This window comes from Mustela nigripes, chromosome 12 (assembly GCF_022355385.1).
Source record: "Mustela nigripes isolate SB6536 chromosome 12, MUSNIG.SB6536, whole genome shotgun sequence".
NCBI lineage: Eukaryota > Metazoa > Chordata > Mammalia > Carnivora > Mustelidae > Mustela > Mustela nigripes.
This window is the reverse complement of record NC_081568.1, coordinates 41,727,722-41,742,351: the sequence shown is the minus strand read 5'-3', so window position 1 is coordinate 41,742,351 and position 14,630 is coordinate 41,727,722. Positions and strand designations below refer to the sequence as shown.

Here is a 14,630-nt window from a genome sequence, read left to right as displayed (position 1 = left end):
TCTATACACTATCCCAACACTTCAAGGTCCTTCAGTATTAGAGGGATATATGGAAGTGGCTCTTAAACGGGTAGATTATGAAGTAAAAATTCCAAATCAGCCACAAACGTGTGATTTCGGTTAACATCCCCTATCTGTAAAAAGGGAAATCAAACCAGTTATCTATTTGATAATTTTGTGAGGATTAAATTAAGCAACGTCTATAAATTGCTCAGTCCAAACTGGTGTGTAATAAATATTGAATAATTTATTCGTATTTTACCCAGTACATAGTAGACCAAAATCTGTGATGATCGCTGTTGTTGTTGTCATTGCCCTCCGCGCCGCGAGGAGCGCTGCCACCTCCAGGCTGACCAGGCCCGGGGTCAGGCTACAGGAAGTCCATCTAGCCGAGGCCGCCGCCATCTTTGCACACTGGCCCGCCTCACTGAGTAGATGTAGCTGTTTCGTGCAGTCTCAGAGGCAGACCCACTCGCGGCGACACCCTGACCTTGTCTCCTTTGGTGCTCTCTTAGGTAAACCGCCTTTGCCGAGGGTGATTCTTCAATTCCTTGGAAACACTAAAGCCGGCATCTTCCGGTGCCGGCCTCGCTCCGTGACCTCGGGCGTACACTTCCGGGGACGCGAACGTGTCCCGTCTCCCCGCCTGCTCCCGCTCTCTCTTTCCGGTAGCGGAGTCTGGAGAAGACGCGCAGGTAGGAGGCCTGGGCGAGAACAATCGAGCGGCATCCTGCGGCAGGGGTCACCCGTCGGGGTCGGGGACGCGGGACTGGGGGGTTTCGGTGGAAGCCGAGTCAGTTGTGGGCGAGGGGCGCGGCCGGTCGACCCCAGAGTCAGGGGCGTGCCTTGTCTCGCAAGGTGGCGGTCTTCCCCGAGGAGGAGCCTGTGAAATGGGGCCGAGTGCGGTCGCAACCCTGAAGGCTCTGCCTCCGCGCTGCCGCCACCGCCACATGTAAGGGACCGCACGGCTTGGTTGAGAAGGAGCGGGGCCGAGCGTGATGTGGCCTCGCCTCTTCTCCGCCAGGCTCTTGGGGCGTCGCGGGCCCGGCCTCTAATCCGCAGTTGGTTTCCTGGTTTGGGAAATGGGATTACCTGTCGCTCCCATCCCACAGGGTTGTGTGAGGATTCACGGAGAGAATCCGGAGAAACGGCCCTGTGTTGGGTGCTGCCTAAGTCTGGGTGATTGCTAAACCTGGCACGTTGCAAATACTGGGCGCTTAGGACGCGCCGCGCGAACCCGGAGTCGGGGCGGGGAAGTGTGCATCAGTGTTTGCTGAGCACCTTTGCTGTGCGTTTATAATCTGTTCTCCAGGGAGCGTTGTCATCACTTCACGGCGACACGACACGGGGTGGGGAAACGGCACGTGGGCATTTGTTGAGGGGCCGGTCACCGCAGGCATCCGTGTTCATGCTTCTTAGTTCAGATCTGCCCGAGTCTTTCTGGGCTTCATCAGGCAGAACTTAAACTTCTCTTCTGTGAGCTCCCCTGGCGACGTCCTTACAGTTCTTACTCTGTGGGACCTAATCTGAGTTCAGGAGCAGTTACCTTCATACACCCAAGGCCTACACTTGTGCGCGCACTGGGGAGATCCAGGGACCGGGAGACGTGGACTTTTCCGGGTGTGGAATTGTGGTTATTCGTGGAATAGAGGCATCTCGAGGCAGGCCAGAGAGTGCTGGGCCGGAGGTTGGGACACTGGTTTTTAGGTTTGGTTTTGCCACTCTTTACAAACCTAGGCAACACCGTGTTTTATCTTCATCTGGAAGGGTACAGCCTAAGTCATCAGAGCCCTCGTTATCTTTAGTGTCTTCTGAAGGTGTTGGGAAGCTGTTCTGATTCTTGAGTCTCAGCAGGGCGGGAAGGCCTGGGGCTTTGGTCAGAAAGGAGGTCCTCTTCTTACTTAGTCTTCGCATTATTATCCTCACCTGCTTTCCTCCTGTTCGCGTCTCCCTCCCCTGGAGTCTGTGAGTGTGTGTCAGATAAGAGTTACCTGCTTTCACTAATAGTGAGTTTTTGGGATGGGGCTTTTCTCTTAGCCTTCCAAGAGGAGATGTTTTATTGCCTTTAATGCTTGATTCTAGTAAAAATTTTAAGAATTTGGCTTTTGGAAGGATCTGGTAGAGCACAGGATATGTAGTGAGAGATGAAGCTAGAGGGATATGTGGGAAGGGACCCTTGAGTTGTTTTTTTGTTTTTTAAGAATTTAATTATTTGAGAGAGAGAGACTATGAGCAGGGGGAAAGGGAGAGGGAGAAGTAGACTCCCCGCTTGAGCAGGGAGTCCAACATGGGCCTCGATCATGACCTGAACTGAAGGCTTAGCCAGCTGAGCCACCCAGGTGTCCCAAGGTACCTTTGAATTCTAAGCCAAGAAATTGGTGCAGAGTTCAGGCAACAGGTGCCTTCCATAAAGGGTCTTCAGGTGTCACCAGTTCATAAGTAGGTTGTTGGGCTTAACTGCCTACTAACCCTTTTGGATGTGGTCTTAAAGTCTTTGAGCCTAACCTGTAAATGGTACTTGGGGGCCAGGAGACCAGAAACACTTCCTGGCACTGGAAGTATTGTGAGATGTAGACAGGGAATCTCTATTAATAATAACATGTAATGTAGTATTTGCCCCAGGGGTACAGGTCTGTGTATCATCTTCACCATAACACATACCCTCCCCCATGTCCATAAGACAGGGCATCTCTTAACTTGGTTTTCCACTCTGCTCTGCAACTGACTTGTTGTGTCATCCTAAACAGATCATTAGAAATTCCTCAGGATATGTATTGGCATCAGTAAAGCCCAGGGATAATGGCTTTGCCCAGGTTTGCAGAGCGGTCAGTTGAACTTGGAGGTCTCCAGAGACCTAAGCCAGTGTGTGTTTCAAGTTTTTGAGTCCACTTGGTAAAAATTTGAGGGATACTTACGATCTGCTTAGAACTCAAGGCTCCTTTCCTATAAGTGCTAAGAGCTGTGCTTTCGGTGGATTCAGGAAAAAGGTTATCTCAAGGTACTTTGCTTTTTTTCCCCATCCATCAAAAGCCCCTAAATGCAGGGAGAAAGGAGTTTTAGGCAGAGATGAGATCTCACAGACTAGATAGAGGAAAACAGGACATAGAATAGCAAAACTTGGGAGAATTCCTTCAATTGCTGGGAAGAAGGGGCTGTGGAAACCTTGTCCATTGCTAATATTGGATTCTTTTCCTTCTTTTAGAAATGGCACCTCGCAAGGGGAAGGAAAAGAAGGAAGAACAGGTCATCAGCCTTGGACCTCAAGTAGCAGAAGGAGAAAATGTATTTGGTGTCTGCCACATCTTTGCATCCTTCAATGACACTTTTGTCCATGTCACCGACCTTTCTGGCAAGTGAGTACTTGGGTGAAGAGGCACAGGCCAAACTGGTAAGGTCTGGAGGAAGAAATGCCCGTGGAACTGGGTGGCAGTTTAAAGAGTCTTGAAAGAATTAAAAAGAATGTTCAGATAAGTAAATGTATTTGGTTGTTCAGCCACAAATACTGGGATTTCCCAAGCACTTTGGTTAGAAAGAGACACATTTTGTGCCCTTAATGACCTTAAAGTATAATCCTTGAATCTTCAGTCTTGGTATTTTGTAGGAGCGGGGGTGGACAGGAAGTCCTCTCTGTGTACAGGTTCTGGCTGCTGTTAGCCAGTTTTTTTGTGACACGTGAAATCACTCAAATTCGAAGCTTTGGTTTTCTCATAATATTTGTGGTGAGGTTAATTGTGCCTGCCCCCTGGAACAGTTGGGAGGATTAAATGCAAAAGTAAATTTATATTGTTAATACAGTGTTCAGTTACTTTGGGTCTTCATGACTCATCAGGTGGACCTTCATCCTCTGCCATACCTGACTGGCACCATTTACTCAGTAAGAATGTGATAAGCATTCACAGTCCTTGGTGGATAAGAGAAATCACTGAGCTTTTGTTCCCAGGGAAACCATCTGCCGTGTGACTGGTGGAATGAAGGTGAAGGCTGATCGAGATGAGTCCTCTCCCTACGCTGCTATGTTGGCTGCCCAGGATGTTGCCCAGAGATGCAAGGAGCTGGGCATCACTGCCCTCCACATCAAACTACGGGCCACAGGAGGAAATAGGTACATGAGGCAGGGGCTGGGTGGTAAAATCCCCGGGCTTGGGAGCCAGAGCACTTAGATTTGAGGCTTGGTTTTTCTCTTGTGACTTTGTGCAAGATTCACGAGTGTGTTCAGATTCAGTAGTTGACTGCTGCACCACTACTTCTACTCGCCCCCCACCCACCAAGCTTACTGTTCATTGAGCACTCAGCTGCATACAAGGTATTGTGTTCTAGGTGCTAGGAAAGAAGGATGGAAAAGGATAGCTATGCCCTCTTCTCGTTCTGTGTAGAGGTGCCTAGACTGGTAGGACAGTCTGACTTTATTTTTTGTTATTATTATTTTTAAATATTTTATTTATTTATTTGACAGAGACTACAAGTAGGCAGAGAGAGAGAGGAGGAAGCAGGCTCCCCGCTGAGCAGAGAGCCCGATGCGGGGCTCCATCCCAGGACCCTGAGATCATGACCTGAGCCGAAGGCAGAGGCTTTAACCCACTGAGCCACCCATGTGCCCCAAGACAGTCTGTCTTTAAACAGCCTGAGTAGGGGTTCCTGTGCTTTCCATTTGTGGCAAGTGCTGGGAAGCAAGTACAGTGTGAGGGATGGGAGTTAGTGATAAAGTTTAATTTTATCTAAGACCTAAATATGCCAGGAGTTGGTCCAGTGAAGGAAGGGCAGAGGGGAGAATATTCCAGCCAGTTACAACTGCAGGGAAAAGGTCTTGAGCGGGAATGAATTTGGCACATCTGTGGGGAAGAGTTGCGTGTGGTATGATCAGAGAGATAGGCAGGAGCAAGTTCCTGCTAGGTATTAGAGGAAGCATAAGGATTTAGACTTTAGCCAAAGTGGGGTGGGGGCATAGGAACTTTTTAATAGTAATGACTTGATGAAATTGGGGTTTTGTTTTGATGAGAGAACGTGAGTGCAGAGGTGGGTGGGGGTGAAGCAGTATAGAGGGAGAGAGAATCTTAAGCAGACTCCATTGCTCAGTACGACCCTGAGATCATGACCTGAGCTGAAATTGAGTTGGATTTGTAATTGACTGAGCCACCCAGGTGCTCCAGAGATGGGGTTTTTTTTTCTGTTTGTTTGTTTTTTAAGATAACTCCTGTTTCAAGGCACCTGGCAGGCTTAGTTGATAGAGCACAAAACTCTTAACCTCAGTCATGAGCTCAAGCCTCACACTGGGCATATAGCTTATATTTAAAACAAAACAAAACAAAACAACAACAACAAAAAAAAACCTATGCTGGGGCGCCTGGGTGGCTCAGTGGGTTAAAGCCTCTGCCTTCAGCTCAGGTCATGATCTCCGTGTCCTGGGATTGAGCCCCGCATCAGGGCTCTCTGCTCAGCGGGGACCCTGCTTCTGTCTTCCCTCTCTCTGCTTGCCTCTGCCTAGTTGTGACCTCTGTCAAATAAATAAATAATTAAAATCTTTAAAAAAAAAAAAAAACCTATGCTTTGTGAGCAGCAGACCAAAGTGGTCCTCTGGAGAGATATTAGTGTTTTGGTTTTGGGTTGGGGAGCGGCTGGAAATGGACAGATTGCCCCCCAAAAATTACAGCCTTGGCAGGGACAGTCCGCTGCAGGCAAGAACAGAGCTTGAACTCTGATGCATGGGCCAGAAAGTATGCAACAAAAACCATATGTAGCCCCCTAAGCCTTAAATATTTATTTTTTGGTCCTTTCTGAAAAGTTGCAGATTCCTGAACTATAGAGGGTTGTGGAATCTAGAAAGAACCCCTAATGAGTTGGACAAAGCTTTTCTTAATGTAGGTCCTCATTTCCCTAGAACCAAGACCCCTGGACCTGGGGCCCAGTCAGCCCTCAGAGCCCTTGCCCGCTCAGGAATGAAGATCGGGCGGATTGGTAAGTGCCTCCCTCTAGCTACCACTTGGATTTGCTTTGAGTCATTGACCCTAGAAAACTTGTGTTGTACCCAGTAGGATACAGAGCCTAGTCCGGGGCCTATTGGCAGTTAGGGTGCCAGAGGTAATGGGGGTTGCAAGAGGCATCATACGACAGAATTTCTTCCAGAGCATCCCTGTCACCTTGATGTGAATGTTGACTGCACAATTTCATTTCTGAACCTTTGCCCCACACTGCCTGGTGTGCAGGGCCAGAGACTGGCTTGTGGAACTGATGGGAGATAATTGTCTGTCCTTTTCAGTGTTCCTTAAGGGAGTTGGCATTTTGTGTGGTCTGTCCCCTGAATTGTAAGACTGTCTGCATACTTGGTTTTTTCCTACTAAGTATTAGAGTGTGCTAGTCATTGTAACAATGAAAAATGAATGCAGGGAACAGCAACTCCCGTGGCTGAGAATCGTGGCGAGTCCCCTACATCTGCCTAGTGTCTGCCCCCTCACACCCATGATCTCCTGGCCCCTTACTCCTAAGAAGGTATTAGTTCTTCCCTGTTTGTCTGCATGTAATAGCATCATATACTAACCCCCTGGTCTAGTTAATGGTTTAGCTTTTTACCTTTTGAAAAGGAGGTAGTGTTCAGTTGCCCCTGTTTAGAATAATCTTTCCGCTAGAGAGTCCATGGGCTAGATGTCAGAAATTGGATATCTCCCCTCTTTGATCTTGTAAGTTGAGTGTCTTTTCTGAACCCTGGTTTTCCCTTCAGAAAAGTGAGTTCAGACCACCTCAGAAATGTTGAGGAAGCAGCAGATGGGGCAGTCCATGTCCATGTGTTACATACTGAGGATTCACATGGGGAGCAGCGGGATTCACTGTTGGTCTGTTTTCCACTGGTTTAGGGAGGCTTGGACTCTTTCCCATCCATCTCTAGGCAATGATGTTTTTTCTTCCTCCCTACAGAGGATGTCACCCCCATCCCCTCCGATAGCACCCGCAGGAAGGGGGGTCGCCGTGGTCGCCGTCTGTGAACAGGATTCCTCAAATTACTGTTTTCTGTTAATAAATTGCCTTTGTGTAAGCTATTTCGACTCTAGTTTTCTCTTTCAGGAATATTGGATTCTTTCTTCCTAGCTACATTTCACCAGGGTGGGAGACTCACTGGTGGTCACAGGTGCAGGACAGAGGAGGCATTTAGTAGATACGCAGCTTCAGAGGATGTAGATAACTTGCCCAACAGGAACACAGGAGGGATTGGTTAGGCCCCTGACCTGTGACAGGGTGAGCCTGTGTTCTGTGAAGTGACTTCCTGGGAGGAGTCCCCTAAGGAGAGGTGAGATGCCTGTGCTACAGGTGGGTCTCTTCCACACAGCTTGTTGTGGCCGCCATCTAAAGCAGGCCAAGGCCTTAGAGACCTTGTTTTGAAAGCGGAGATGTTGGTTCCAAAAATGGACTAATTCTTAAAGAGCTGGAGCAGAGTGGAAACTGTTGAGCCAAGTGTAGTCTGAGCAGAAGAGGAGCCTTCCAGACTTGAGCCATATATAAACACATGTGGGTGTGTACTCGCCCCCCACACCTTCTGTGCAGAATTGGGAGCGCACTCTGCTGCGTCTTGCTTGTTCTCACTTGGCAGATCTTGGAGATTGTTCCACATCAGTACATAAAGTACATAGAGATTTGGTCACCCTACAAATACACACCAAGCCCTATTTTCATCAGTGATTAAAAAAAGTTTTTGCTCTCCGGAAGCTTGCATCCACCTCCAAGGACCCAGTGGCACCAGATGGTATGGAGTGTTCTGCGAGAGATTAGCATAGGGCCCAGTGATGGTGGCTGCTACGAAGTTGGGTGGTTAATAAAGTAAGCTGGGGAGAAGAAAATGTTATTAACGTAAGGAGGAGAAAAAACATGTACTTTCCTGTATTTAAAAATCCACATGGGGCGCCTGGGTGGCTCAGTGGGTTAAGCCGCTGCCTTCGGCTCAGGTCATGATCTCAGGGTCCTGGGATCGAGTCCCACATCGGGCTCTGCTCAGCAGGGAGCCTGTTTCCTCCTCTCTCTCTCTGCCTGCCTCTCTGCCTACTTGTGATCTCTCTCTGTCAAATAAATAAAATCTTAAAAAAAAAAAAAAAGTAAAAATCCACATGGGTTGAATTGCCTACGCAGTTCAAATAATGTTGTTCAAGGTTTCAGCTGTAGTCCTTCAAGGAGAGGGGAGCATTTCAACTCTGTAATACTGTTTAAAAACCCATAACCTAGTTGGAGGACATTCTACAAAATACCAGTGCTTAAGTTGTCAAAAGTGATGAAAAACAAGGACAGAAGACCAGAAGAGATTATGGAGACAGAACTAAATATGGCGCTGGATCCTGAACCAGAAAGAGGGCGTTAGTGTGAAAACATAAAATCCAAGTAAGACCTGAAGTTCAATTAGTAATGTACCAACATTCGTTTCTTAATTTTGACAAATGTTTTGTGGTCGTGTAAGATGTTAACATTAGGGAAAGCTAGATGAGTGGTATATAGAAAAGCCATATATAATCTTTGCAACTTTTTGGCAAATCTAAAATTAATCCAAAATAAAAATGTGAAGGGGGGAAAAACGAGGGTACTACTTACGGTCAGCCTGGTTTCTGAGGCAGGGTATGTATAGACCCTCGAGTGGTAAACAGTCCTGGGCAAAAATAACCCAGTACCCCCAGCTTCAGACTGTTATTTCGGCAAATGACAACTCAGCCACTGAGTGAAAATTTCTGTGATAATGGCTGCTTCATAGGGTATCCTAAGAAATAAGATTCAAGTGTTCAGCACAGTGCCTGGCTCTGAAGAAGCTACTGCTATTCTTATGCCTGTTGAGTTCTTATGCCAAGGAGCGTGAATGACAGCTGGCTGGAATCCTGGTGGAAAAATGCTGGCAGTTGCTAGAGCATTCTTTTTATTTCCTGTGATGGGACTTTGCAACTTGTCCTGCTGTTTCCTGGTAACCAGGGATGCAATCAGGCAGGTCTTTGAAAGCAGTTTCTTCAGTGGTTTGCAAGGAGAGCCAATTTGCACAGCTTGGTTTGGAACAGAGTAGTCTGTTGGGCACAGGCACGCAGGGCAGGAGGATTGGGTGAGCCGTTGCCCACCTGTGACTCAGACCGTGGGAGCCTAGCTTTGGCAGGTGAACCTGATGACATGGGCTACAGCTACAACCCTGACCAAGCCTCTAGAAATGGTCTCTTCTGCCCTCCTGCCTCCTTTATCTGACCTGAGCCCCTGGAAGCCTCCTAAACACGCCTCCCTGTCTCCGCTCTGGCCCCTGCCTAGCCCTAGACCACAGGTTTTGTTACTGGTCCTGCCACACTTCACCCTCTCCTGCCGAAGCCAAACCTACTTCCTCTCACTTTTCAGTTCTCTGAGGCTTCAGTCTCCTGCTCATGTTCCCTCCTGGCTTGGCTCCTTCAGCATCTTCTCTCCCTCACTTCACCTCACTATCTTCTCATCTGTTAGAATCAGTTCTTCGTCACCCTCCTGGGTGCCCCTCAAACGTGCTTCACTGAATTCCCACGGCACCCCTACTTCCCATGCGCCACCACTGTCCCCTGTAACATTCTAACTTTCCCTGCTAATCTGTGAGCTCTGAGAGGGCCAAGTGGGTCTTGTTCAGTGTCTTCCACCCCAGCCCAGTCTCCCAAGTATGGGCTCAGTAATTAATGAATCACTGAAAGAATAGGTGAATGGGCTTCCTCCCTCTGGAAACCAAATAGGTTCTATAAACTAGATTTTTTTTTTCCATAAAATTTTTTGAAGATGTTTTTTTTTCGAGAGTGTGCATGGGCAAGCGGGGGAGGAGCGGAGAGATTCTCAAGCAGACTGTACACTGAGCATGGAGCCTCATGTGGGGCTTGATCCCATGACCCTTAGATGCCCTCAGCTGAAACCAAGAGTCAGACGCTTAACTGATTGAGTCACCCAGATCCCCCTAAACTAGATTGTTTAAAGAGCCTTGTAGATACTTGATAAATTAAAACATGCGTTCCTGTGCTTCAAAGAGATAAAGGAACTCCCCAAGGGCACTCAGAAATGAGGGGGGATAGTTCAAGATGAAATGGATTAGGGAACACAGCTGTAGGCAGAGAGAGTTGAGGTAGCCCTTCTGGCAAATACCAAATCAGTGCCAGGAAGTTAAGTCTAGGCTATGCCCTTACCTCTCACTTCAGGTCCAAAGTGAGGAAGCTGAAGCTTGACTTTCACAATAAGCCAGAAGTGCTCAGATTTCTGGGCTAGTATATTCCTAATAGGGCTGTTCTGGGTCCTTGGCAAAAGCAAATCCTCTGGAAAGAACAATTGAGGCCCTCTGGTTTCCTACAGATAAGGTTCAATTGAGTAGGACCCTCCCCACCAACCAAAATACCGAGACATGAAAATAGGCACCAAATGAGAGTCAACAAAGTTTTTTTTTTTTTTTTTTTTTAAAGATTTTAAAGATTTTATTTATTTATTTGACAGAGAGAAATCACAAGTAGATGGAGAGGCAGGCAGAGAGAGAGAGGGAGGAGGAAGCAGGCTCCCCGCTGAGCAGAGAGCCTGATGTGGGACTTGATCCCAGGACCCTGAGATCATGACCTGAGCCGAAGGCAGCGGCCTAACCCACTGAGTCACCCAGGCGCCCAACAAAGTTTTTAACATATCCCAAGGACTCCATATTAGAATTTTTAAAAGATTTTACTTATTTACAGAAAGGGAACATAGCAGAGGGAGTGGGAGAGGGAGAAGCAGGCTTCCCGCAGAGCAGGGAGCCCAATGCGGGACTCTATCCCAGGACTCCGGGATCATGACCTGAGCCAAAGGTAGGCACTTAACGGCTGAGCCACCCAGGGACCCCAACTCCATATTAGAATCAACAAAATATGAATAATCGGATGCCTTTGAAAAGGAAGCAAGGAAAACAGTACAATAGTTACTGAAATTAAATACTCAGTGGATGGGTTCAATGGCAGATGAGAGCCAACAGAAGAAAGAATTACTGAACTCCAAAGTAAAGAAATTATAAAATTTAAAGAAATTACAAAACCGAAAAGTCCAGTGGGATTGGAACTGAATGTAGTCCTGGATTGCTCCCTTCCCATTCTGCCTGAGTGAGGACACTAGCCTTCCAGTTAATCTTCATTGACCTGGGTGATGATGTGGCTCCCTGTCATCTAGGAGTTTACTTTGAAGGTCATTTTTAATCTCGAAATGCAGAATCAGGAAAACTTCCCAAGACATGACTTCAGGGAAGCCATTGATCTTAGTAGTGCAAAGAGAAGATGGGTTAGGAACTTAAAATTGGTCAATTCTGTCTTGGAGAGAAAGGGGCAAGCAGTCTTGTTGCGTGTAGTCCTGAGGTGGTAGGATTTGGCCATCGGATGGAGTTGGGAAGAGGTAGACTTGAGTTACTAAAGTTTGAGTTACTTGAGTTTTCTAAAAAAGCTGCTCGAAGAGGGAATACAGCTGCTTAATGAACTAGAGGTCTCCCCATCATTGGAGGCATACAAGTATGAACCAGACCCCCAAAGCTAGTTACATCAGAATCTCTTAGTGTGGCAGAGGTCACTGTTTCCCAATATGCCTTTTCTTCATTTTCTGTTATAAAAAGGAGTCTCAATTTTTAGCTGGATGTATGGTTGATCAGAATAAAGACTCAGTGGCGCCTGGATGGCTCAGTTGGTTAGACATCTGACTTGATCTTGGGGTTGTGAGTTCAAACCCTGTACTGGGCTCCATGCTGGGCATGGAATCTACTTGAAAATTTAAAAAAAAAGGGGGGGGTGCCTGGGTGGCTCAGTGGATTAAGCCTCTGACTTCAGCACAGGTCATGATCTCAGGGTCCTGGGATCGAGCCCCTCATCAGGCTCTGCTCAGCGGGGAGCCTGCTTCCCCATCTCTCTCTGCCAGCCTCTCTGCCTACTTGTGATCTCTCTGTCAAATAAATAAATAAAATCTTAAAAAAAAAAAAAAAAGATTCTTCAGGCAGCTCATTGTGGTCCATATGACTTAAGTTGTGGTCAATGACATGTAAGGATAATTTGTGTATGCAATTTGCAGGAAGTATCTTGGAATTATTAACTATAGTCACCTACATTATATCCCCAAGACTTACTATAAGTATAGGAAGTGTCTTGTAGGGGAAGAGGCATACCATTTTAACATTTCCTTTATATAATTGCTTTCACATCCCTACTGGAACCTTTCACCTTATCAGACAGGCTCTCCCTGACCATCACAGATGAATTAGTGTTCCCCACCTATCCCCCCACCTAGCCATTATTTTCAAGATATTTAGCCATTTACTTGCCATATTCGTAGCACTTAACTCCACCTGATACATACATCTAAGTGTGTGTGTGTGTGTGTATGTATTTGTGTGTCTAAGTCTGATGGTCTTCCAACTCTGAGCGTGCATCAGATTCAGGAGGTCTGGGATGGAGGCCTAAAGATTTGCATTTCAAACAAGAGGTAGGTGCTGCTGCTGTCAATGGTCTAAAGACCACAATTTGAGAACCACTGGACATGGCTTTTTACGTTCACTGCTCTATCCCAGTAGCAGGAACGGTGCATAAGTGGTGGTCCTTTGTAGCTATTTGTTGACTCAAATTCCTGGCATTACCTCATTTAATCGCTTTGAGGTAAGTACTGTTATTATCCACATTTTACATATAGGGAAACCAAGGGTCAGAGATAAGTGACTTGTGCAGGGGCACAGCTAGAAAGGAGCAGAGCTGGGATTTAATGCTGCGCTTGTCTGTAACCACAGATAGTGCCCTTTAATCACTACACTGTCACACGGGCAGGTGGGGGCTCTTGGGGCTCCTGGGCAGGTGGGGGCACAGTCTGACTGGCAAGGAGGTACAGGAAGGGGATCCGCCTATCCTCGCTTCTGCAAAAGACAGGGAAGTAGATGGCAGCAGTCCTGCTCCTTTTTTTTTTTTTTTTTAAGATTTTATTTATTTGACAGAGACACAGTGAAAGAGGGAACACAAGCAGGAGGAACAGGAGAGGGAGAAGCAGGCTTTTCGCCAAGCAGGGAGCCCCGACAGGATCATGACCTGAGCCGAAGCAGGCACACCTAACGACTGAGCCACCCAGGTGCCCCCAGAGCCCTGCTCCTAAGGGAGCCTAGCAGCTGCCCTTACTTGTGGCACTCACTTATGGGTGAGCACTAGGTGGCAGCATCATTCTGATAGGAAGCTGCCTGCTTGGGATAGTGATGGTGTCTAGGTTCTGATCGGAGTTCTTGCCACCATTAGTTCTCCCGTCCTAGGCATATCCCATGGGCCTATGGGTAGGTCTCAGATTCCCCATCTTTACAGAGAAGAGATCAGATCTCCTTCATCTCCAAAGCACCCTTGCAGCTCAAATACCACCTTGAAGAGACAGGTACAGGCACTAATATTCAAACACCCCAAAACTAGTTATACTATTGTTTTCTCCCCCACTGGAAAAAAAGTGCAACCACCATCACCCCCAAAAAACTACAAAAGTCCCGCTATAACAGTAATGTCCAAAAGAAATATAAACCACAAAACTGAGCCACATGTAATTTCAAATTTCCTAGACCCATTAATAGAGTAGAAAATAATATAAATTGTAATGTATTTTATTTAATGCAGTATATCCAAAATATTTTCATTTCAACGTAGTAATATGAAAATTATCAAGGATTTTACATTCTTTTCTTATTGTAAGTGTTTGAAATCCAGCATGTCTCAATTAGACTAGCCATGTTTAAGACTTCAACTGCCACATGTGGCTAGTGACTGCCCTATTAGGCAGCACAGTCCTAGAATATTCATGGCAAATGTTTGTTGAGGTAGGAACTGTGGCTGAGTGTTTTATATGCATTATCTTAGTCCTCACAGCACCCAGTGAAGTAAGCAAGGTTATTATCCTCTCATTTTTGCAGATGAAGAAACTGAGCCTCCATGACACTGAGTGTCTTAGGCAAGATCACATACTGCAAGTAAGCAGAAGAGTCTAGATTTGAGCTTGGCTCTGTCTGTCTCCGGGAAATGGGCTCTTCATCATGATATAATCTAGCCCTGCTGGTAGATACTCAGTCATGGGGTCCCACTGACAGGGTTCCAAATCCAGGGAGTGCAAAAGCCTGGAGCCAACAAGAGGGCCTGTGAGGGTAGGAGGCGAGGCCTTAAGCTGTCATTCTCCTACCCTAGTTGTGTATTTGGCAACGTTGAGCTTGGCTGGCAAACCACCAGTGACTCCGTCAAGGAGAAATCATGATCTTAGGAAAATCATGTTTGCATGATGAGTAACTGAGCTTACCAAAAAAAAAAAAAAAAAAAAAAAAAAAAAAAAAAACACCCTTGCATCGGGAGCAAATGAAAATTGAGAACTGCAGAACAATAGGATTAAACTACAGGTGAGTTCAGAAGAATGGGTTGACGTTGTAGCAAGTAAGTGGTAGGTTTCCCTCAGGAAAAATAGTGATGTTAATAACCAAAATTTAGGGCGCCTGGGTGGCTCAGTTGGTTAAGCAGCTGCCTTCGGCTCAGGTCATGATCCCAGCGTCCTGGGATCGAGTCCCATATCGGGCTCCTTGCTCCGCAGGGAGCCTGCTTCTCCGTCTGACTCTGCCTTCCACTCTGTCTGCCTGTGCTTGCTCTCGCTTGCTCTCTCTGACAAATAAATAAAATCTTAAAAAAAAA

At 46.7% G+C, this 14,630-nt stretch overlaps 1 protein-coding gene across 2 annotated transcripts; it reads left to right on the top strand.

Moving 5' to 3' along the window:
• The first annotated feature begins 522 nt into the window (after window positions 1-522).
• On the top strand, window positions 523-7,028 carry RPS14 (ribosomal protein S14). Of its 2 annotated transcripts, none has more exons than XM_059417171.1 (5): window positions 523-695; window positions 3,203-3,353; window positions 3,941-4,102; window positions 5,876-5,952; window positions 6,381-6,418. In XM_059417171.1, exons 2-5 carry the CDS (start codon window positions 3,205-3,207, stop codon window positions 6,401-6,403), a joined length of 411 nt encoding a protein of 136 aa, XP_059273154.1. In that variant the 5' UTR covers window positions 523-695; window positions 3,203-3,204; the 3' UTR covers window positions 6,404-6,418. The 2 variants fall into 2 exon arrangements, with proteins under 2 accessions (XP_059273154.1, XP_059273153.1); XM_059417170.1 differs by lacking the exon at window positions 6,381-6,418 and adding an exon at window positions 6,907-7,028 and having other exon boundaries at window positions 526-695.
• Window positions 7,029-14,630: the final 7,602 nt, after the last annotated feature.